This window comes from Schistocerca gregaria, chromosome X, assembly GCF_023897955.1.
Source record: "Schistocerca gregaria isolate iqSchGreg1 chromosome X, iqSchGreg1.2, whole genome shotgun sequence".
Lineage (NCBI taxonomy): Eukaryota > Metazoa > Arthropoda > Insecta > Orthoptera > Acrididae > Schistocerca > Schistocerca gregaria.
This window is the reverse complement of record NC_064931.1, coordinates 110,076,047-110,102,357: the sequence shown is the minus strand read 5'-3', so window position 1 is coordinate 110,102,357 and position 26,311 is coordinate 110,076,047. Positions and strand designations below refer to the sequence as shown.

General features: G+C 37.8%; 1 protein-coding gene across 1 annotated transcript in view; it reads right to left on the bottom strand.

The window, feature by feature from the left end:
• The window catches only part of LOC126299170 (dystrophin, isoforms A/C/F/G/H), a 2,370,611-nt gene that overhangs the window by 1,642,981 nt on the left and 701,319 nt on the right, over positions 1-26,311 (bottom strand). Inside the window, exons 40-48 of the mRNA XM_049990931.1 lie at positions 22,006-22,152; positions 21,749-21,921; positions 21,339-21,515; positions 19,483-19,626; positions 17,713-17,869; positions 16,591-16,701; positions 15,709-15,885; positions 15,217-15,324; positions 13,929-14,061 (exon numbers count right to left, since the gene is read on the bottom strand). Coding sequence (XP_049846888.1) covers positions 13,929-14,061; positions 15,217-15,324; positions 15,709-15,885; positions 16,591-16,701; positions 17,713-17,869; positions 19,483-19,626; positions 21,339-21,515; positions 21,749-21,921; positions 22,006-22,152 — 1,327 coding nt within the window. The remainder of the gene's footprint in view (positions 1-13,928; positions 14,062-15,216; positions 15,325-15,708; positions 15,886-16,590; positions 16,702-17,712; positions 17,870-19,482; positions 19,627-21,338; positions 21,516-21,748; positions 21,922-22,005; positions 22,153-26,311) is intronic.

Sequence of the window (26,311 nt, the reverse complement as noted above, 5' to 3'; positions counted from 1 at the left end):
ACGGGCTCTAGAAGGTGTAAGTCAACTACCTTGGCCTGCAAGATCTCCGGATCTGTCCCCCATTGAGCATGTTTGGGACTGGATGAAGCGCCGTCTCACGCGGTCTGCACGTCCAGCACGAACGCTGGTCCAACTGAGGCGCCAGGTGGAAATGGCATGGCAAGCCGTTCCACAGGACTACATCCAGCATCTCGACGATCGTCTCCATGGGAGAATAGCAGCCTGCATTGCTGCGAAAGGTGGATATACACTGTACTAGTGCCGACATTGTGCATCCTCTGTTGCCTGTGTCTATGTGCCTGTGGTTCTGTCAGTGTGATCATGTGATGTATCTGACCCCAGGAATGTGTCAATAAAGTTTCCCCTTCCTGAGACAATGAATTCACGGTGTTCTTATTTCAATTTCCAGGAGTGTATGTACGACGAATTGAGGTCGACGTTGTGGTACAAACTTACTAATCCAGTGTTACTGAACAGCGTATTCAGCTATTTCTCGTTCAGAAGGGTCAGCCATTAAGCACGTGGGGCAAACACATTCACACGAATGGCGTGTGTGTGTGTGTGTGTGTGTGAGGGGGGGGGGGGGGGGGGGGGTAAGCTGGGATTCGCAGACTGCGGTTTGAAATGGCGGCCGCACGACGGCGTCCTAACTGGGATAAACGCGCGCTTCTAATTACTCTACTAGCATTCCATTGATTTTCTATAATTGCCGGCCGGCGGCAGGGAATCACCAGTCACTGGCGTTCTACTGCCTATCCAGGCGCTTCCGCTGTGCAAAAATCTAACCTCACGGTATTTCCCGCAATAGGGCTCTTCTCCGCACATTTGTATCGCAGGGTTGTAATTAAAATACACCTACTCACAGAGGTCCCTCACGGAGGTCGAATATAGGCTGTAACTGTCGTATGGCAGCGAAACTTTCTAGGTATTCTATTGCGTTAATGCGCAACCGATTTACGCTGATAAAAGTTCTAATTTTGGCCATAAGGTGCAAATCTGGTGCTGTGATTGCAAAAAAGCCGCATACAAATATTTCCGTATGTAATGGTTTAAGGGCGAGACGTGGGTAGCAAACATCAAACAAGTGAGAAAGACTGATTTCATTACTAAAAGCTGCTTACACAATTTGTTCAATACGAGCACCGGAAATGTCGATGAGATGCTGTATAGCGCTGGATTTGCACCTGGTGGCTAGAATTGGAACCAACTTTTCTCCAATGTACATCGATTGTGCATTGTAGCATTAGCATATCTTCCAAGTTTCGCTGCCATACAATAATTATAGCCCACACACTCCTCCGTGAGTAGCAGCACTTTAATTATAACCACCCAGTACCAATCAACTGGATATAACCAAGGACGAGCTTCGGAGGTTCCAGTTTCTCACACATGCTGCGATGGCCACCTTAAGACAGACTCTCAGTTTTTAAAAAAATATGGAAAGTAGGGCAGTAGACTCATTATTTACCAACATGTTTAACTTTCCATGTACTCAGAGTGTACGAGGGCTAGTCATAAAATTCTATTTAGCATCTCAAAGACACCAAAGTTATTCGGCTAATTATTTTTTGCCTGCAACAACATGACTGCAGACCTGGAAAACTCTACAATCCCTGCACCACAGTAACACTGCACACTGCAAGAGTAGCTGCAAAAAAAACGCCACAGCCCACTGACAAAGTGGAGTATCATGCGGCAGTTCATTTTCTGTATTTGAAGGGGAACAATGCTCCCACAATCCGTGCTGAGTTGATGGAAGTGTATGGTGACATGGCAGCATCACACGACTCAGCAAATTAGGTGCTGCAGATGCTTCCAGTGTGGTCGAGCAAGTCTGAATGACAAAGAATGGAGTGGCACATCATCATTCCGTGAAGAATCGAGAATTCTAAGAGAAATGAAGGTGTCAGTGCCCCGAAACTGATGAATAACATTTTAGACGATAGTGGAAAAGGTGAAAATCACTCGTGGATTTGTTTTCAACATTTCGCACAACAGTTTGCATGAGACAGAGGTCAGAGGCCACTGAGTTCCACGACTTTTCACACCCACCTAAAAAGGCCGTGAACAGAGGCAACTGTCAGGGTATTCCGAATCACTATTTTAACCACTTAATCACTTTGAATGAGTTGGGTGTATCACTATGACCCCGAGCCAAAAACCATGAAGGTGCAACCATCATAGGGCAAGGTGATGCTGTGTGGATTTTTGGACTGTAACTATTTGTTACTAGACTTGTAAAACTACCACAGGCTACTGCAGACTGTCATAAGTAATTGTACAATGTAGTAGTTTTACTAGCAGCCTTGTTCAAATAAAATTGTAACTGCTTTATTTGTGTGTTGGGTGTCTTGCGTACCTATTGAGCATTACCTCTTTTCAATCCCTTTGCTTCTGTATGCTATCAGTGTCTTACTAGATCCCCCTAGAAATCTGAAGCTGTGAGCCATCTAGAAACTGAGGGAGGACACATGAAGGACCACATACTATGGAAATTTTTTCTCCTACATGGTTATCCTCCTGTGTGTTACTTAACAATAAACAGCATATATAATTTTTATTACTTATAAAATGCACTTTATGTTTTGTAAGGATATGAGATACACAATGGACTAATACTAAATGATGTTTGGTTCCAATTATATGGAAAACATACAAACAAAAAAACAAAGAGAAGTCATCGCCTCCCACTTTCTTTCACACACATTCATGTATGTTTCTTCCCTTATCAATGCTACCAATACTACCGGTAATCCTGTCATTTACTTCATCATTTATGTACTGTATCAAAAATTTTGAATCGTAGTTTTGATAGAGTGCAACTCTATGTGGTACTAGCAGATCACTGTCTTAAGTAGCAAACTGTGAGTGTAGCATACTACTGAAATCTCCTGGTGAGGTTACAGGAGACTGTCAAGATGAACCCTTGTGGGAAGCTGTCAGAGGGAATGTTTTTGTTCTGTGACAACACCCCAGATCATTCAAGTGCTGTCACACACGCTGCAGCTCTGAGCTGTCAAATTTTGTCTCACCCCAGAATTCTCCTGATATGGCACTCAGTGACTTCTTCCTCATTCCTCAGACAAAGAAGCCATTAATGAGGTGATTTTAGAGGTGGGACATTTCATGAACAGCCAAAATGTGGATTTATAGGGGCAAGGTCTCCACAAAGTCATTAATTGTCAGGAAAAATGTGTCACATTGATGGGCGGATATGCAGAGGAGGACTAACACCACCGACAAGTTTTGTAATCACAGCTTGATTTTTGCAAGGTGATAATTAAAACTGTATTACCACCCTTTGTAGTCTCTTGGTGAACTTTACAACACAATGTCATGAAGCTGCCATTTAGAGCCTGTTTTGCAGGACAGAATCTTCAGACGCCTTATAGCTGGGCAAAATGACCACATTTTCAGTACAGACTTATGTTTCGAGGGTTCGGCGACTACCCAAAATACGGAAAATGTGATCCACAACAGAATGTTGATCTACCCTATCCGCTGCTATGGTAATGTCCAGATATCCACTCCACCCGAGTTTCATCAATCCCTCCAAATCTTTGAGTACCACACACTCCGCCTCGCTTTTTGCACTCGTTTACCTTCCTCTTTGTGGATTCTCTAATCCCACCCTTCCTCACCAATACTGAACACTGTGTCTTATCCTACACTATACACCAACTAGACTCTGAGAACCCCATAGTTTCCCTTCCGATCACCAATATTGGTATGCTGCTGTATCTTAGCCCAATGCAACTTCAGCTCACTCCCTCTCCCAGAATGAAATCTGTCCTGATATTCATCTGTCTTACTAAACTATTTCCCAGCTATCCCACACCATATCAGGGCTCCCCCTTCCTCCTTCCCCTCCCTTTTCCTCCTCGCTTCCTGACCTCACACTATTCACCTCAACACCTATCTTTGTCTCCAAATATAATACCTGATAGACCCCTTTATTTATACACACCCGTTTCAATGCTACTGCGTATATTTTGCCCTCGAGATATCCTTTTTTTCCCTAGCAGAGCTCGTTCAGTTTCTTAGTGCAAGTGCATTGCTCTTAGTTTTAGGAAGGCTATCAACGTATTCTGTAACATTTTTTAAATATATATGTTTGTTTTTATCTTTATTTTTCATAATGTAAATTTTAATTCAAACAACAAAGAAAATTGATAGTTTTTAGTGTAATGTAAAGGCCAACAAAATTAATCCTTTTACACGTTTTAAAAACATTTTCAACTTTTAACCATATTTGTTTCACCTTTATTTTTTAAAGCTTTGGGCAAAATGTTTTACTACTGACAGCCCAGACAGCCCATATGATGCAAGAGGGATGAAATAACAGTAACGACATGAAAAGAAAAAGAAAGGGAATCTTATACACGCCTGCTATTCATAGAATCAAGTCACACTTGACACAATCAATGAATGTGGCTACCTCTTCACTGGCAGAAAAATAACCTTGACTTTATGTTTTATGGTTGGTTTGGATGTTGTGTCATTATTTACTAAAGTTCCACTCGCAGAGTCTTTATTCCTGATTGCAAAACATGTTAACCAAAAAGGTTATCCCTTGACACGTGCTCTCCTCAACTGTTTATTTAATAACGAATTTATGAACAAATTGAGAGAGTTGCCATAGGAAGTCTCTTGCCTCTTTTGGTGGCCAATTTTTTTGTGGAAGATGTTGATCTCTGCAAGTTTTAAGCCTGTTATCTTTTGCAGACTTGTGAATGGCATTTTGTACTGTGGCCCCATGGTGATGAGAAACTTAATCAGGTCTGGAACCATACAAATTCCATTCATGGGAACATGCAATTCCCCATGGAGTTGGAAAAGGATTGATAGTTACCTTTTTTGGACATTACAGTTCCTCAGAAAACCAACAGCACCTTGGGGCACGGTGTCTTCCACAAACTGACACCTGTACCTGAGAGCAGGCAGCTGTCATCATGCCGCACGAACCAGTGGTGTCCTGAGTACACCTGGTCATGGGGCATATATGACTGCTGGTAAGAACCATCAACAGGAAGAACTTGAACATTTCAAAAAAAGTTTTTGGAATTAATGCCTGTCCACTATGGGAGATCTGCAAAGCTTTACAATTGAAACTAAAGATGTGTACTCTGCCTCAAGAATCTGAAGAGGAAAGTCTATGGCCTCCCTACCATTTGCATGGAGTCTTTCTTCTAAAATAAGTCACATTTGCTCTGAACATACAGACAGCATTATTTTTCTGCTAACATCAAAGACAGCCATGCTCAATGGCTCTGTTAAAGATGACTTGATTCTACAGAAAATAGGCACGTAAAAGACTCCCCATCAGTACGATTTGTCATGTATCAGGTATACTTCATGTCAAAATCTGCCACAGCTGAGCACTGCACTCAGTAAAGTTACACTTTGGACTATGATAACTTCTAGATATTGACATCTGTTTACTCCTTCTGGGATTCAGGTTTCTGGAAAATTATTGAACTATGTCCGATGAGTGATTTAATTAATAATGGTGATGGTTTTGAACTTGATAAAATGTGGAACTGGGCACGGGCAATAGTTAGCTCTCAAACGCAATAGCACTGGAACTGCTGACCAGAAGTTGTTAAACAATATCCTTAATAGAGGAGTCACAGTAGCACATGTCAATGTGTGGTATTTCTTTCAACATGACTTGCTGTGTACTTCTACACGCTTAGTCCACAGTACTAGTGTATAAGACAGATGGGAGCCATCAGCCTGTCTGACGCACTGCAAAGATGGCTAAATGATTTACAGCTAAAATATTAGCATAAAATGAAGTACAGTCAGGGATGAGTTCCATAATTTAATGGATGAATCTTACAAGAGGAGGGCGCAGAATGGAGCTCACCAACTTTGCTCAAACTGTGTGAGTAGAAGCAAGTAGATGACTCTTTTGAATTCCTAGCATATTTCACCTGAGTGAGCCACAGGAGAGGGTAAAACACACTTCAAAAATTTTCAAGTAGAGTGTGAGGGTTGTGTTTATTCCAATAATTTATGGATCAAGAGCACTTTCTGGCAACTTGCTGGCTCAGGTTTGATTCTTGACGGTAATATTTTTTTCCAATTTATTTTACTGCTTGCAATGTTAAAAATATTAATCACAAAATTTAAATATACTTAAACAGTTAAATTTATATACTCAAAATTTGTATTTTCGATTTAATTAAGAGTAATTAATTAATTAATATGTTTAAACATGAATTGTCTTATATTAGACGTACATGGAAGTGAAACTGTTTACACAAGAAGAGAATAGAAGATTTTGGAATGTAGTACTACAGAAGAGTGCTGAAGATTAGATGGGTAGATCACATAACTAACGAGGTGGCAGTAAATATAACTGAAGAGGAAAGAATTTCATGTCGCAACTTGCCTAAAAGAAAGGATTGGTTGAGAGGACACAGTCTGAGATATCAAGGGATAATGAATTTAGTACTGGAGAGAGCTGCTGGGGATAAAAATCATAGAGAGAGACCAAGAGATGAATGCAGTAAGCAGATTCAGAAGGATGTAGGTTGTCATAGACGAAGAGGCTTGCACAGGACAGAGTAGCATCCAGAGGCACACCAAACCAGCCTTTTTACTGCAGACAATGACAACAACAACATATTAGCAGAAAGATATATATTTTCAGTAAACCAGATAAAAAATAAGTAGCATCATAACTCAATGAGGAACTTGAATGTTTCAGCACTGGTCAGGAGCATGTAGAGGAACAATGGCTCAAGTTTAAAAGAATAATTGACCATGCACTGGGCAGATATTAACCTAATAGAACAGTATGTAATTGGAGGGCCCTCCTTGTTATACATATAAGGGAACAAAGACTATTGCATAATAGGTTAAATCAAAGCACAGGGCTATATATAGAGAGATGCTGAATGAAACATGTTTGGCCGTCAAGAGAGCAATACTTGCAGTCTCCAGTGACTACCAAAGCAGAATATTATCAAATGATCTTTCACAAAACCCAAAGAAGTTCTGGTCATTTGTAAAGACTGTTAGTGGCACCAAAGTTGATGTCCAGCCCGTAGTGAATGAAACAGGAACTGAAACTGAGGGGAGCAAAGCAAAAGCTGACATGCTTAACTCCATCTTCAAATGTTCCTTTACAAAGGAAAACCCTGAGAATTGCCCTAATTTAATCCTCATACTACTGGAAAGAAGAGTGAAACAAGTTTTAGTATTAGTGGTATTGAGAAACAACTGAAGTCATTAAAACTCCATGGTCTGATTGAATCCCTATCAAGATCTACGCTGTATTTGAGGCTGAGCTAGCCCCTCTTCTGACTATAAAATAGATCCACATGACAAAAAACCATGCACAGTTCTAGGAAAAAAGCACAGGTCACACTGGTCTACAAGAAGGGTAGTAAGGGTGATCCACTTAACTACCACACAGTGTCCTTGACACCAGTTTGTTGTAGAACCTTAGAACATATTCTGAGCTCAAACATAGTGATGTATCTCAAACAGAATGACCTCCTCCATTCCAACCAGTATGTACTCCAAAAACATTGATCATGTGAAACTAAACTCGCACTTTTCTCACACGAATTACTGAAAGCTTTGGATCAAGGCAGGTGGGTAGATGCAGTATTTATTGATTTCTGAAAAACATTTGACTCAGTACCATATCTATGCTTATTCACATGGTGTATCAAGTGAAATTTGTGGTGAGTCATCATCAGATGTAGAAGTAACTTCGAGTGTGCCCCCAGGGAAATGTGTTGTGACCCTTGCTGTTCACATTTTAGATTAATGACCTTGCAGGCAATATTAATAGTAGCCTCAGACTTTTGCAGATGATGCAGTTATCTATAATTAAGTACTGTCTGAAAGAAGCTGTATAAATATTTCGGCACATCTTGAAAAGATTTGAAAGTGGCACAAAGATTGGCAACTTGCTTTAAATGTTCAAAAATGTAAAATTGTGCACTTCAGAAAACATAAAAACATAGTATCCTATGACTATAATATCAATGAGTCCCTACTGGAATTGGCCAACTCTTACAAATACCTGGGTGTAACACATTGTAGGGATATACAATGGAATGACCACACTGGCTCAGTTGTGGATAAAGCTGGTGGAAGACTTCCACTTCTTAGTAGAAATGCAATCAGTCTACAAAGGAGATTGCTTACAAATCACTTGTGTGACCAGTTGTAGAATATTGCTCAATTGTGTGAGACCCATACCAAATTGGGACTCACTGGGGATTGTTGAATGTATGCAGCAAAAGTCAGCACAAGTTTGTTTCATCCATGGGAGAGTGTCACTGAGATACTGAAGAAACCGAACTGGTGGACCCTTGAAGATAAATATAAACTATCCCGAGAAAGTCTACTAAAAAGTTTCAAAAACCAGCTTTAAATGATGAATCTGGGAATATGCTACAACCCCCTATGTATTGCTCACATACGGATCGTCAGGATAAGATTAGAACAATTAAAGCACGCACAGAGGTATTGAAGCAATCATTCTTTCTGCGCTCCATATAAGAATGGAATTGGAAGAAACCCCAGTAACTGGAATAATGGAACTTACCCTCTGTCATGCACTTCATGGTGGTTTGCAGCATATGGATGTAGATGTAGATGCAGACATTTCTAAAGTGTATTTACTGTAGAGCATGGTTTGTGATTTCAAATGCCCTTCAGCAGCAACATTCTTTGTCATCATATACACACACTATCCTTTTTCTTTGTTCTCTTTGATGTATTCAAAGCACAGGACTTGTTCAACTGTTTAAAATCCCCTGTAGTTGTCACTTACTATACCTTTTTTCCAACAATTTGTGATGCTTTCTGCAGCTGTGAACAGCAGCTCACTACATGTCTCCAGTTATTTTACATATAAACTTATTATTTTATTGGAAAATGGGAACTCAATGAGAATTTTCTACCTGGTTGACTGGTGAAAAAAATTGAGACTTTTGACGAAGATTTCTTTAAAATATTTCACCATTGTTCTTCATAAGCCTTTTTCAATTTACAAAGAAAAAACATGGTCATCGACACTCCTCCCATGTCTGTGAGTCCTGTAGCAACAGCTATGGGTCAAGTAATTGCAGAGAACACTATTGAATTATGAATGATAAATTCCATAGTAAATGATGATGATTGTTATTATACACCAAACCTGACGAACAAAATCTTTGTGAACAGGTCCTTGGATTTTTCTCACCATTTCTCTAAATCTCTCTCTCTCTCTTTTTCTGCCCAGACACACTTTTAGTATACACAGTCCAGTTTTATTTGTAACAGATTTCTTCTTAAAGAACAGACATGAATGATGATGATTATGATGTTAAAGAATATAATTTAGGAAGTACCTCTTGTACTTTGGTGTCCTTGGCTGATAAGAAGAGTAACTGATTTTGCTGATGCTCATTCAAATTGGAAACATATATCTTCAAATTTGGAGCAAAGAAATAGAAATAGGCAGCACTAGAAATGAAAAAACTGCAATCATCAACTCCAAGACATGGGAAATGATGCTGTTATGAACAAGTGAAGATGGGAACATTGTAACAGTGTCATTCCCATATCTGTCAGAAAAATTTCAATTTATTTCCACTGACACCTGGATAAAAAGCTTCAAACCTAAACATTCAATAAGCTAGCAAATAATCACTAAATTTTACAGCAAAAATCATGTTGCACCTTTGAACGAAACGACGGAAACAACAGAGAAGTTTTGTACACAGACAAGATGTATAACATCAGGCTTCAGCCTTGATTATATAAATAACATTCACCAAACTGGGTGCCAGTATGAATCAACATATAACATGTCTCTGAATTACAATGGTGCAAAGACAGTTTTCGAGAAAAAACTCAATCTCTCCACCACTACCCCCTCTTACACAGAACGAGACAGTTTAACCACTTCAGGGAAACTGTTAGTCATTATATTTTATGTATGCAAGAGACAACTAATAAATTTGGTCCTAGAGTTGCTGGTACTGTTAAGAAATTGGAAGAAGAAAATAAAACTGTTGTTGTTACTTGCTTCAAGTCGGGGAACTAACAAAAGAGCTATATGCCAAATTCTTGAAAATAATGATAGATTCCTTCTGTTGGTGGATTTTTGAAATGGAAAATCAAATTTGACTATGTATGATGCAAGAGCCATCAATGAGGAAGGCAAAGTAATGTGTACAGTGGAGATCAATCCACCAAAATATACTCCCCTCATTCAACTTCATGATGTCTATTTCTATCACCAAGTCCTAAATCTAATTAAAAGACTACAAAGTGCCCCTGAAGTACAACAACAACAGCGATAATTATTGTCAAGAGAACTTGCAATTAAAATATATATTGTCATGCAGCATCAATTTAGTGCTTCAGTTTTCACTTCAATGTTTCAGTGTGCTTGGTATGCATTATTACTAACAAGGAAATGATCTTCATTTGAAAACTTGAAGTATACTTTCCAATGAAACATATTTAAAAAAATGCTCTTGTTCACAAAGTGCCTTTGGAAAGTGTGAAGGTGTGAACAATTTTTATATTTTAAATGTTTCTCTGATAATTATCACCTTAAAAAAGGTAATGTATCTTTTAATAATAGATAAATAAAGTTTCAGAATTTTGCCAAATCATGTAAATTAAATGTTTAAGTATATTAATTAATGAAATTAATCATAAGAAAATTGAATATATTAATTTTATGTATATAAATTTGACTGGCTGCATCATATATCAAAATTTTATAATTAATAGTTTAACACTGCAAGGAGTAAAATAAAATTAGGGGAATAAAATAGTAGCAGCAAGAACCAAATCTGAGCCAGTGGGTTGTTAGACAGTGCACTTGATCAATGGCGCCACATGACCCATGACTGGCTTACTTTGAGGGACAGGGGGAGGGAATCCATCATATTCTGCTCAAAAATCTTCAGAGAGCATTTTGTCTTTAACAATGGCCCAATCAGGTGGTATATACTAGGAACTTGGAAAGGGCATCTACCTGCTTCTACTCATACATTTTGAGCCAAAATATAGAGTCCCATCCCACAACCTCCCCTTGCTAGCCTGACATATGCTGTCCCTAAAACTCATTGTATGAGGTGCCTACATTTTATGTTGCTCTTGACAGTCACTCTTAGATATTTTGCTACTCTTACTATTTACAGTATCATCATAATCATCATCATCATCATCATCCATAAACATCTTCAAAGAACTCCCAGAATATGGGGTAATTCAGTAATAGTTTGAAGTAAGAAAAAAATATGTAATGGGTATTGAACAGTAGCACATTTACTGTGAAAGTGTTTTGACATTCACTGGAAAACTAACACAAGTTGTGGACATTTTTGGGTAAGTTGTGGACATTTTTGGGCAACAGTTGTATCACATAGTGCATACAGTTCACAATATGCCATCTTCCAAGATAGTAAAGTCAGAGTCAGCTGTTAGGACAATTTATAACAGTCTGATAAATTTGTGGATGAGGTTCAACACTTCTGCTGGCCTGCTTAATTGCTTGCTGCTTCCCTATTCAAACATTTACATTACATCTGAAAGCAAAGAATCGAGTGCAGAGTCCTTTCCACAACATCTCTAATGGAAGTCTATGGCAGTTCCTCTGCAAACAATTCATACATTGTATGCATTCATTCCATGATGAATCACAGCTATGACTTTTAAAAATGGTCTGACACATACTAATTATATTTGTTCATATGTTACTATTTATCTGAGCTGTATATTTTGACTACTCAACATTTGGTCCAGAAAAATTCAATCTCACACAGAGGCTAACAATTACTCTTGCTCGATTTGCAAATTCAACAGGAAACCCCACAGAAGTGAATGTATGATAATGACAAAATATAGCTGCTGAATTGATGTGCACATATTGGACAATGTCTAATAATGACATTTAAGCATAATTAATTTTTTCTTTAGTTTTCAAAATAATTAATTTAGGTGGAATGTGATAGTACAGTGATTCTCCAGAATCAGTTGACGCAAATGATGAGATGGTTCCTTTGAAATGGTACAGCCAATTTCCTTCCTCATCCACCACTAGCCTGAATCTGTGCTCCATCCGTCATGACCTCTGTGGGACATCAAACTCTAATCTTTCTTGTATGCCATTATCTTAACATTAAATATCATCAGCCTCCACTAGTGTGCTCTCAAAAAGCCACAAAAAAACTTATCATTTAAATATGATTAAAAAATGAATGACAGTATATCATAACAATATGGATGATAATGAGAAGTGGAAGGGTAAGAGGTCTCTTGGGAGTAACACGAAGGGAAGGATTTGAAAACAAAATGTATCTTATCCCCATTTTCACCAGGAAAAAGAAAAATCTGAGAAAGATTTCCATCTATGACACATGATATATTAAGAAAATCATGGATCACATGCAAGCACTGTACTGTATAGACACTGTATCTATTCCTGTGTGAAATGTATTATACCTTACTCTCCAGAGAAGATATGAATTTTTCACTGGTTAGTAAATCTGTGTCTTTGATATAACTTCTACTCATGTGTTCAATCATATAATTATGAATTAACATAACATACTTTTTCCTAGCACCTATCCCATCATACAGGGTCTGAATTTTTTAAGATTTAGCAAATGATTGTATTTTAAGTTTGTGTCTGGATGCCTTTCTTGTTGCTGCCTTCACAATGGTAACTGATGTGCATAAAATATAATCAAATTTTAATGACCAAAGGTATTGGTGGCAATATTTAACTGGGTAAAGGAATATATTTTGAACTCATTAAGGAGGAATGCACAACACTAAGCCAAGATATGCATCACCCTCTAGATACGTGCTACCTTTTCCACATTAACATCATTACCCACTAAACACACATGGATCCACAAATTGTCAAGTGTTCATACGGGCAATTGTACTCTTCCTGTGAAGTTCAGTATACCATTCAACATTGTATGCTGAGATGTGTAGATGAACATATTCATCAATTTAGAGTTTTAGGACATATTGTAGGAATAGTGTAAGATATTTTCAACAGTTACTAAATTCATGGAGTAATCTAAAATAACAGGGCAAAATCATCAAGGAACCATCCAGAGAGAACGAAAGAGCAGAATAAAAATTCTCACTTTCACTGAGGGAGTCTTTAGACAGTAATTAAAAAAAAACTCCACCCGAACAGGCCACGAAGGCTCAACATTATCAACCAGCCGCCATATCATCCTCAGCACACAGGAGTCACTGGATGTGGATATGGAGGGCCATGTGGCCAGCACACCGCTCTCCCAGCTGTATGTCAGTTTACAAAACCTATTCAAGTGCTAACCCAGCCCGAGAGAGCTCAACTCTGATTATCTGACAGAAACCAGTATTAACACTGTGGCAAGGCTGTTGGCCCTTTAGTTAGTAATATTATAATGAAATTTGCTCACAGATATAAAAGAAACTGTGCAGGAACACATTATGATAGGTAGTCAAATTATTTATGAAGACAGTAAAGAGACTATAAAAATCGTAATGTTACTGCCCAGAAAGAGATTTTTCACACGAACATGAGACTGCTAACAGTGTTTTATATTCAGCAGGGAAATGTGAGAAGTCTGTGGCAAATATTACTGTGAAAACAATATCTTTATAGAAAAAAAATGAGTGTATCAGCTTCTTTAGAAGTATTTGAACTATTGTGGCCACTATGTTAATTAAAGATGGACTACTAGTTTTGCTGGGTAAGGCTGGCAGAAGGAAACAGGCATTTTTCTGTAAAAACAGTCTCTCATAGTATTCGCCTTGGTGCCAGTAAATCAAAAACTTACTACAAATATAAATTACTTTGACATCTCTCTCTCTCTGACACACACACACACACACACACACACACACACACACACACACCGGCTATCAGTAGAACGGTACAGTTTTCCACCTACCTGTTGTTCGAATCCTGGGAACCTGACTCAGTGTACTGGCTACTGAAGCAGCATTTTCTACACCATCAACTACAGCAACTTCACCTCGGCACTTTACATACTGCCAATCTTCGATCAACTTCTTAATTTTCTCCTGTTGACAAAAATAATAATAAATAAAAAATTTAATTTGTGTTTACTTTCATACGTAAATTATCAATGTGTTTCTTATGTCAATAACATACTCAATTTTCCTTTAAAAGAAAATACTACAGACTATATCCTCTAAATGCATAGTTACACTGTGACAGTAACATTTACCTGTAAGTATGTAAAACATATCAGTCTGTTGTCACCAATTTCTACTTTATGTTAGAAAGGAGGAGATGTGTTTGTATTCATTTTATTCAAATAATTACTCCCTGGTTCTTTGTAAATGACAATAAATATCAGAAGGATGGGAAATTATCTCATGTTAACATGAATATAGGATAAGCAGACTGTGAATGGTACATATGATTACAACCATACTGCAAAGGAAGTACCTTATTTTTAGTTGTGTGTAATTTCTCACATGCCTTGCATGTAGATGTGAATGTTATGAGTAAGAGTTGTCTCATTCTTAACTATAAATTTATTACCAAGAACAACAATACTTTATAATTCGAGACATTTTACTATAACAGCCGAATGTGCTCCTTGCATTAGTGTTCACTGTCTTCTTGACATCATAGTTAGATGTAGAGCATAGAGAGCATGCTTAATACAAGGAAAGTTATTTGGTTTGACAATCATTCCAGATTTTTTTTTTTCTGGTGGAAGAACATTTTCTGGTGCAATACGATAAAACTAAAAAAGAAAGATCAGAGTTTAAGTTCTCTTTGACTGCAAAACCGTAAAAGACAGCAATAACTCAATTGCTGAAGAGCAAGATAGCAAAGCAATGACCCTTCTTAAGCAACAATGCTGGCTTTCATCCTAAAGTTAAAGAAAAAATGTGATGTTCTTTTCAGAGAAAGTGAATCAAAATATGCAATCAACACCGGCTCTAACATTAAGTATTAAATGACTCATTGGATTTATACTTATTGTTAACCAAAAGGAAAGTAAAATGTAAGGTCAACAATATCCAAAATAAGGGAAATAAATAGGGAAATGTTAATTGCAAAGAAAAAAAATGACAACAATCTCTAAAAATACCACTATGTATGAATTATCAAGTTTCAGCATATAGGAATGATGTATGTCATCAGAAAATCAAGTAATTAGTTCACTAGTAAATAGATAATTTCCTCGTGAAAACAAATACCTGAAGTTCTACAGACACTGGTTGTTTAGCTGTGTCACACTCCTCCTCCAAATTTGAGAAATTGTCAAGGACTTCAGTTACCTCTCCTTCACGACTAAGAACAGATGCCTGTAAAAGAAAAGTTAATGCATTTATGATTCAGTTACAGTTTCTAGTTACTACTACTACAATCACTATTGTTGCTATTACTATTACCACTACTACGAATATTACTACAACCTCCACCATAACCAAAACAAACGCGCACGCACGCACACACACACACACACACACACACACACACACACACACACACACTCACACACACACACACACACACACACTATTTATGAGCTTTTGACTGCTGTTCCCCTGCCTTCCTGCCCAACTATACATATAAAATGTGTGTGTGTGTGTGTGTGTGTGTGTGTGTGTGTGTGTGTGGGCGCGCACGCATCTGCCTTTACATGTGCACACAACACCTACTTCTAATATTATGGAGTATGAACTAACCAAGATGTTGTCAATCACTCTTCTCTTTTCTTTTTCAGGAAGTTCTTTGCTAATATTTATTCTGGTTTTCGTTTCCATTATCCAAGCAAGTACAGAGTCCACATTTGATGTATACTTCTTCAGTGTCACTAATTTGCAGTCTACATATTCTCGATGAGCTGCCATATCATATGATGCCTGCAAAATACACAAACACAGTCAAAGACAGTATGAATTGAACAATGTTGTAGAAATGGTATCTTGATTTGAAATTTACATCATTCAAAACATTATACTTGTTTCACAAAGCAATATTACACTGTTTTATGTTATACATGAGAATTTTAATACACAGACTAAAATGGTCCAAATGAAATTTCAAAAACAAAAATGGAGTATATGTTTTATGCGCATCATTTAACATTGTGTTGGAGTTTATTACAAACATTCATTCTACTTGAACATAAATGTTCATGCATTAATGATGTCAAATACTACTCTCGTAGATTCAAAACCAGGTACTTTGTTTCATGTCTAGAGTGTTCCTTTCTTGACACTCCTTCATGCATTTACTATATTCAATTTTAAACTTTTAGTAATGATATTGCTGTGATATTGTCAGTGAAACAACAAAACTCTTATTATATTATGTAAATGTGTTACATTCAACAGATAGTTTAAATCTAGCCACTTTTCTGCCTATTAATACACACTCTGTTTACTAAATCCAAAACTACAAAAATTCTATAAGTAACTCCTACAATTTACCTTCAGCAATTCTGTCTGCAACAATATGGATACATTTTGAATAAATATGAACTGACACTGATTATATAAATTGAAGAACTGACATTGATTATATAAAATGAACTCATTTAAATCAAAATACACAAGCACACTCACCTTTTCCAAAGCTGCACTCAAACTTTTGACTTGGTCTGTGGCAGGTAACTGTTTTGATTTATTTAAAGCCTCCATTTCTTGTTTCCTACCCAATAGTTCTTCCTCTCTAGCCTAATAATCAAATACAAGCATTAGAGGTTTTATTACTTTTCATGGGGTTGCTGGATACAATGTGTCTATAGTGTCAAACAAAATACTAAAATATCTTGTTCAAACAGTTTGTTCCATGTTTAGTTAACAGAACTACATTCTCAGCATTTCAGTTGTGTGTGTCACAAAGCAAAAAAAAAAAAAAATTTTTTTAATCCTGAAATAATACAGTGAGTTATACTTCACACCAAGCCACAATCTGGTTGTGATTCAAAACAAAACAATCAAAAAACTTAGCTAGCCCATTCAGCTCATCGTTCTATTTATAAAACTTGGCTCAGGCTTCTGTCTCACTGCTAAGTGTCTCATGCTGGTAAAACTTTAACATTTTCGTTAGTTTGAGTGTGGTTACTGTTTGGTTTGGAAGCGCTCTAGCACTTGAGGTAGGCCACATTGTGTCAGTGATAGTGTAAGCTAAGAGAGAAAAACACACACACACTCACTCACTCACTCTCTCTCTCTCTCTCTCTCTCTCTCTCTCTCTCTCTCTCTCTCTCTCTCTCTCTCTCTCTCCAAACTTTCTAATGTTTTCATGTTTTATAGCATTGCTTATGTGATAATATTTTTATAAATACAAATATGGAAGGAATTTAGTTTCCACTATAGTAACACACACTCAGTTGTTACTACATTAAGCAGCAGGATCAAACATACAATTGCTCCTTTATGAAACACAGAATATTGCCTACAAGTGTTATTTTCCATCTCACACACACTAACTTAAACAATATAATAAAATGTATTTTCTTAAATCAGCCACCATTTTTAACACGCCAAAATAATAAGAATCATTTGCAACACAGCTTAATACTTTCTTCTTTATCATTATAATTTATCCAGAATTGCCATGTTGCCACATGCAAGAATGGGACTTGATAAATGTCATTAAATAATAATTTACTATGTTCATATTACTAGTTTCAACAACAGATTGCCATCTTTAGATGTGATTATTCCATTAATTGCCCTTACCTTAACCATGCTAAGCCTCACAGCCAGTGAAGTGTCATCTGATGGGTTTGCACTTGAAGCAAGGAGAATTCTTACTTGATCCAAAGTAGCTGATGCAGCAGTTATAAATGATGATGGATCACTCTTCGGTAAATTACTCACTTCCATTGCAGCAATTCTTTAAAAAAAAATCACATAGAGGGCTCAATTGCATCATTTTCCTTTCGTCTGGATGCCATAGGACACATTGAATAAAATTAAATTGAAATTTCTTCTCTGAATGTTTAGCTGTGTGTTACAGATGTAGATCTGAAGCACTGAGAAGCACACACAGCTTGCAGTAATAGTATTTATGTTACAGAGCAAAGTATGTAGTATGTTGTAAATACATTATATATGTTAAAGTATGATTTAATATCCTTGTGAACATTGGAAGTATGAAAGTGCTGTAATAGGTTATTATGGTTGTTGATATACAAACCTATTTATTTAGTGGAGTGGAAGGAAAAGACAGTTCTACACTTTTGGATGTTGTTTGCTTTGGTGCGCTGAGAAATAGTGACGGATACAACTATGACACTTACAAGCTGAAGCATAGCTTCTGCTGCTGCCACAGGTACAACTGTGGTATGTAGCAGAAAGGAAACAAAAGAAAAAATGCAAACACAGTAGAGATAATCACTAAAGAAGAGATTCAGATACCAGTATGGGATTTGTAAATCCATAACATGGAACCACTCATGTAAGTAAAGGTTATTTCATAACTCAAGTCACAGAGTACAGTGCATTTGTTCGGCTGGATGGAGCTTATTACCAATTGTCTTGCGATGTCAGGAAAACTGTCACCTCAAATATCATGCATGAAGTAACACTCCATACCTTTCCACATCAACAGTTTTCATGTTATTATATTAACAAGATCAAACAGGAACTAAGTTTTCTGGTAATGAATTATATTCTATTTATATGCAGTAGTTTTCCAACTAGATCACTAGATAAAAGTTGTACACTGAATACAAGTAAATGGACAATTTCAAACTGCCTCTCAGTAATTTTATTACAGTTCTAAAGCCACTACTGGTACTGTTTTCTCATTCTGGAATATTTTCTAGAAATTATCCTGAAAATGTGAAATGGCAATATTTTGGTCACAAAACTCTACCAGATTGTAAACTGTCTCAGAACAAGGTGTTCAGTATACACAGAGTGGTCAGAGACTGTTTGAAAAGCCTGTAAGGGCGTTGTAGATAATGGTGAGCCGAGAAATAGCTGTTAAGACAAAAATTCGATATGTGGTACCATTTCTGAGTTATTTAGCATTGAAGTCAGGCTATTGTGCATGCACATCTGTGCAGCCCATGAGAGTGAGTGTCACCAAATGCAAACCGAACAAACATGTTGCTCACCTAACTTAAATTTATCAATTCATAAAAAGCTACATTTTAACTGGTAATGAGCGTCTGAATAAGTAGTAACTCACAGATCCACTGATATCTGTGCATTACTGCATTTTAGCGAGTGCATTTGCTTGAATTTGCACACACAATGAGCCAGTTGACTAACTTAAAAGCTAAGTAACACACAAACAGTGCAATGTATTGAGTTTTTCCCTCAACAATTATTTCCGAGCACAACTTTCTCTGCAACACCCTTACAAGCTTCTCAGGCTATTTCTGACCACCCTGTATATCCAAAGTTGAATGATATCACAAAAATTTTGCACATATCACAATACAACAACTGAGTCCACCATAAGTCAATAAATAAATAGGCACGACATATATGGCTTACTTGTCTCTCCGTGCTGTAAGTTCAGAAAGCACAAACTGCCACCGTTTCCGGAGCCTTTCAACCTTCTCCTGTATTATAGTGCTCTCTGGTGGCTGGGACTGGCTCAGTATGATACGGCATGATGAGCTAATATTATTCATCATCCTGAAAACAAAACAACAGGTATATTTCAGACAATAAAAATAGGTACAACTTAATCATCTGCAACAGAAGTAACATTCTACATGACACGAGCAACTATGCTAATAGCTCACAATAGTGAGGCAGTTTATCACTGACATGCATTACACACTGAATATCTAGCTCTAAATGTTACAGCCTTCTGCTGCTGGTTTAAACATTAAATTATGAAATATATATTGCAAGAGGCATAAAAATACCATTTCATTCACAAGTGTATCTAATTTAAATTTTGCTCAACGATAATCTTTACTTTTAACTTTATCTTAAGGTGATGGATTGTCTGAAAGGCTAATAAATATGTACACATCATTATGCATGCCAACAGAAGTTGCTGTGATATTGCAACATCTGAGGATGGATTCAGATAATTTGAAATGATATGAAACAAAGATATTTTTGCATTCTTCGGATTTACTACAGTCTTGATTATTCACAAAATTACATATGTGGGGAGTTTGAAAAGCAAATTATGCATTATTATGGCAGGCAGAATAACTTCTATTCAGTGCTGCACTATACTTCGTAGTGACATAGACACATGAAACTATTTTCCAACATAGCCACTAAGTCTCCGCAAACAAATTCAATAACTGCTGTATGAATTTCCTAATTATTGGAACATTTCTCTCCCCTATATGTCTTTTCTCCATTGCCTAGACATTGCCCTCTGTGTTGGCCTTCCTTCCAAATCAACATCACCAATGTCTGTGCAGCTTTTCTCAAACTGTTGTCACCATTTCACTATGGTTTGATGCCATTGCAGAATGTTCATATACTGCCAAAATTACATTGTGAATCTGTGTCAATTTAGAGATTTTGCCCACAAAAATCATGTTGTCCCATATACTTCAACTTTTGAGTACATTTCCAGTTGCCTCGCCATTTCACTCACAAGTTAAATTGCATTTGTTATCCCTGCCACAGCAGAGCTGTCTGCGTGAAATCCTGAACATGTACTGTAATCTGAAAATGTGCCACTATTGCTGTGTAATGGTCTTAGCATGGGACAATATGTGTATCTTACTTTCTGAAGTCCCTATTGATATAAATTCATGATCAGTTCCAGAAGATCACCCTTTTTCTACCAGCTACTGGACCATTCATTGTCAATGGCATAATTTAATGCCAACCCAGAGGGGCACATTTTAGCACATCAATCTCATGACAGTTAGTGCCAACTTTCAATTCAAAGTTGATGCTTCTTCTTAGAATAGCTACTGATTTTTCCTTGCAAGGCCAAGTGCACCCCCACCCCATTCAAGTCTTTAAACCAGAGAGAACAAATTAGTGGCAGAACCGGAACAGAATTCCTGCTGCATGGTAGTCAGCATCAGTATCACTTTGGTATAGAGGGAGGTCTAATTAAAAATGACAGTCCATAAAATTAAACTATTTAACACTTTATTAATATGAAATGGGAAGCACTTCTTAATATCTGCAAAATTATATTTGTTTGGTCACAACACACCTTTCAACTTATTAGGTCATCATCAGGAGACAAGTTATCATCTGACAGTGGCCTAAGAAGCTGAAAACTGGTTCATGATCAAAGAATTATAATTTTGCAAAACATTAGGAAGTGTTTTCTATTTAATACTAGTATCATATTCTGCTAAGCACCGATGGAAAATTCAGTTACTGTTAAACACTTTATTTAATAATGGAATTGGTACCTGTGTTTCATAGTGATTTGTTTTTCTAGCTCTTTTAACTTTGACTTTGCCTCTTGCAGAGTTAAATTTTTGGTATTCCACTCACTAATCATTGCCTCTGCAGAGCAAAGCCATTCTGAGAATGTGTCACAATTATTATGCATTCCTCTCCAAATTTCTGTACATTTCAACCAACGACTGGAAAAAAGGAAACATAGGACTGATAAAAAATGTTCTTTTGCATGTTCACACACTTATTTATAGTATAAAAGGCTTATAACTAGTTCTAATGTTATGCAAGTTTCATAAAAAGAAGTTTACACACAAAGATTCTGCATAGCTATGCGTCATATTACGTATTAAAAATAATTGTTCAAACTAATATAAAAGGCAGAGAAAGAAAATACAGTGCAAAAATATTTTCCTCTTACCTATGTCTTTCTGTATAGCCACGATTGACAAGGGACCATTCTTCTCTGAGTTTATCAACAACTCGTCTCACTTGCTCAGAATGGTCTCGCCTAATGTGTCTCATCACAGCATCTCTCTGCTGTTCAATTTCATCAATCCTAGGCTTTAATGAAAGCAGCCCTTCTTTGACTATCTGCAACAGTGATTTATATATTAATCACACAATTCAAGGGGAAATGATTACTGTGTTTACACCATCATACAGCAATTCACAAACCTTTAAAGATTCTTCTTGTGCTGGGAATGTATCATAATCTTTACCATTGAGAGGATATGAATTGAGTTGTCTGGACACAGAAGAGACAACTTCCCTTACTTTGTTTACATGAGTGACAAAATCTGCAGCCTGAACTGCTGCACTGCTCTGAAAAAATTGAAGAAGAGTTTTTTTCAACATTCTTTAATCATGTAAAAATTCAATTACATGGAACTATACTCATAAGTGTAGCCACATGACCCTATTTCTTCAGGACATATGTGCAGCTGTTTTCTATTTGTTTCTGTTTTATTTTTCTTTTTTCTTTTTGCAATTAACAACATAAATTATGAGAATGATATAAGCAGCATGAAACCGATTTAATTATATATCTATGATATCTATGGAACTAGCAGTCATGACAGAAAAGGGATGATGATTAAACTTTGTTGCAAAGAAGGAACTTCTATGAAACACATTCTGGGTCAGTCTCTGAAAATGAATTAATTTACCAATTTTCTTCCTTGTGAGCCACTGTTTCATTGTCAGCAACTAACAAAGGTGGTATGTGGTGTAGTTGGAGGACAAGGATTTTCTATGCATTTTTAATTTGAGGTTACAGAAAAATGTATCAATGAAAGTAGGAATGAAATGTATGCCTTGCCAAAGACTTCTTGCAAACATATATAACTGAATAAATTTCTTTTATTTCTATCAATGATCACAAAATCTTTTGGTAATTAAGACTACCAGTTTCAGTCAGTGCTGAACATCTACAGATCTGTTTTACAACATATCGTAATATAATGAAGCTGTAGTGGCACTATCAAGAAATAAACACAAAATCTGTCAGCTTCATCATACATACTTAAAGTATGGTGTAAACTAGGCCACAGTGCCAGCAGAGTCATCCTGTTAACAGCACTGCTCACCTAAATAAACTTTATTTTGAAAATATGGTGTAAACTAAGCCACAGTGGCAGCAGAGTCATTCTGTTAGCCATGCTACTCTTCAACATTAACTTTATTTTGAACAGTAGCACTGTTAACAGGATGACTCTGCTGCCACTGTGGCCTAGTGTACACCCTATTTTAATTATGTGTGATGAAGTTAAGCTGATTTTGTGTGGATTTCTTGATGATGCCACTGTGGCTTCATTATAATAAGACATATTTTAAAACAGATTGTAAGATGGTCTGTGCTGACTAAAACCAGTAACCTAATGATCAATATGTTGTGTCTTATTGACAGAAATAAAATAATTTTGTTCTACACTTCCTGGATCACTGTTTTAATCTATGAGCATGTTATAGCTTGTGAATATATGACTGGTGTGGAACATTGCAAGAACAGAGGCAGAAACCAATGTTCTTCTTTCTGGTCAGAAATCTTTTTCTTATGTATCCATCATGGGCTTCACAGAAGTCATGTATAAAATTGTGGTTGTGAAATATGACAAAACTGTGTGCTGGGTCACACTGACACCAGAAGAGAAATTATAACATATTTTCATTAAGATCTAGATTGAGTATTTCTCCACAACTTCAAAAACCATACTTATAGCCTTTAACCATTTGTCAAATGCACTTTCGAATGAATTCATTAGTAACATTAACAACCTGTACTATATTCCATAAACTGTACACTATTTACCTATCTCAAATCTTAGCTGTGTTATGCAAGGACTTCCCAACACATCAACACACCACATTTCCTTCTGAAAATCATTTGATGATGATCCATGAATACACAATCAGGTCTCTACTTTCTTAGTTTGTTATGCAAGGTACTAGGCTGGTATACAAATGGTTCAACACACACAATGGTGCAACAGAATAATATGAAGTAATATTTCTATAGGAATAAGCTTGTTCCCAATCTGAGTATTAATATGCCTGCGGAGAGCTTCTAATAGAGGACAGGGACATCAAAAATAATTGGAGCAATAACAGAAGAACATCATTAACACTTATTGTGAATATTCTCTGTAGCAGGACCCAAATTATGTGACTGTCTTGATGGGGTTTACATGACAAAAGTAGAAATTGTTGCCACGTTGCAAAAGTGTTTATCCTGCATGAGTTATGCAAATTTTGAGGATCTGTCACATGCTCATGAACCACTAGCAACACAAACACATTGCTGTGTGGTGAGTTAATCATACACACATAGCAAGCTGGAGGTAGTATAATCCATCTTTTCAAATCTGAAAAAATATGCTAATTAGTATACAAATTTTTCATCATGAGTTCAACATTGACAACTGAATGTGTTTTCCACATGAAATACCAATTCAAAAACAGCTTACACACCATAATAAAATTTTCACTCACAAGCAGAGTGTGCTCTGATATGAAACATCATTAAAACTGTGTGCCAGACTGAGCTTTCGAGCTCAGGACCTTTGCCTTTCATGGGAAAAGGTCCCAAGTTTGAGTCTCGGACCAGCACACAGTTTTAATTTGACAGGAAGTTTCTTACAGCCCACGTTACACCATTCCTTTTGCTTCAATATGGAGATTTTGAGCTAAACTACATCAGAACCAATCATGCACTGATGATCTCAAACTCACTACTCCAATCTTTCTTCAATATTGCAATGACAAATTTAGAGGAATAATAATAAGAATTGAAAAACAATATCATGTTTCAGGAACAAAATATTCTGTTTCTGAGAATGAAGAGAAAAAGGAAAGAAAAAGAAAATACAAATGAGTGAATTGATGCAAAAGTGAAGATCCATTTACACTGAATGTCATACCCAGAATGAGACAATGCAAATAAATAAATAACATTAAGGAGAAAGTAAATTAACATAGAAATAACGTTAAAATTACAGATTGGTTGAGTAAAAAGAAAGCTTGGACTAAAAAGTATATGTAAATTTAAAATAACTGTTGGAATATCAAGAGAAGGCTAAAAATACACTCCTGGAAATGGAAAAAAGAACACATTGACACCGGTGTGTCAGACCCACCATACTTGCTCCAGACACTGCGAGAGGGCTGTACAAGCAATGATCACACGCACGGCACAGCGGACACACCAGGAACCGCGGTGTTGGCCGTCGAATGGCGCTAGCTTCGCAGCATTTGTACGCCGCCGCCATCAGTGTCAGCCAGTTTGCCGTGGCATACGGAGCTCCATCGCAGTCTTTAACACTGGTAGCATGCCGCGACAGTGTGGATGTGAACCGTATGTGCAGTTGACGGACTTTGAGCGAGGGCGTATAGTGGGCATGCGGGAGGCCGGGTGGACGTACCGCCGAATTGCTCAACACGTGGGGCGTGATGTCTCCACAGTACATCGATGTTGTCGCCAGTGGTCGGCGGAAGGTGCACGGGCCCGTCGACCTGGGACCAGACCGCAGCGACGCACGGATGCACGCCAAGACCGTAGGATCCTACGCAGTGCCGTAGGGGACCGCACCGCCACTTCCCAGCAAATTAGGGACACTGTTCTCCTGGGGTATCAGCGAGGACCATTCGCAACCGTCTCCATGAAGCTGGGCTACGGTCCCGCACACCGTTAGGCCGTCTTCCGCTCAAGGCCCCAACATCGTGCAGCCCGCCTCCAGTGGTGTCGCGACAGGCGTGAATGGAGGGACGAATGGAGACGTGTCGTCTTCAGCGATGAGAGTCGCTTCTGCCTTGGTGCCAATGATGGTCGTATGCGTGTTTGGCGCCGTGCAGGTGAGCGCCACAATCAGGACTGCATATGACCGAGGCACACAGGGTCAACACCCGGCATCATGGTGTGGGGAGCGATCTCCTACACTAGTCGTACACCTCTGGTGATCGTCGAGGGGACACTGAATAGTGCACGGTACATCCAAACCGTCATCGAACCCATCGTTCTACCATTCCTAGACCGGCAAGGGAACTTGCTGTTCCAACAGGACAATGCACGTCCGCATGTATCCTGTGCCACCCAACGTGCTCTAGAAGGTGTAAGTCAACTACCCTGGCCAGCAAGATCTCTGGATCTGTCACCCATTGAGCATGTTTGGGACTGGATGAAGCATCGTCTCACGCAGTCTGCACGTCCAGCACGAGCGCTGGTCCAACTGAGGTGCCAGGTGGAAATGGCATGGCAAGCCGTTCCACAGGACTACACCCAGCATCTCTACGATCGTCCCCATGGGAGAATAGCAGCCTGCATTGCTGCGAAAGGTGGATATACACTGTACTAGTGCCGACATTGTGCATGCTCTGTTGCCTGTGTCTATGTGCCTGTGGTTCTGTCAGTGTGATCATGTGATGTATCTGACCCCAGGAATGTGTCAATAAAGTTTCCCCTTCCTGGGACAATGAATTCATGGTGTTC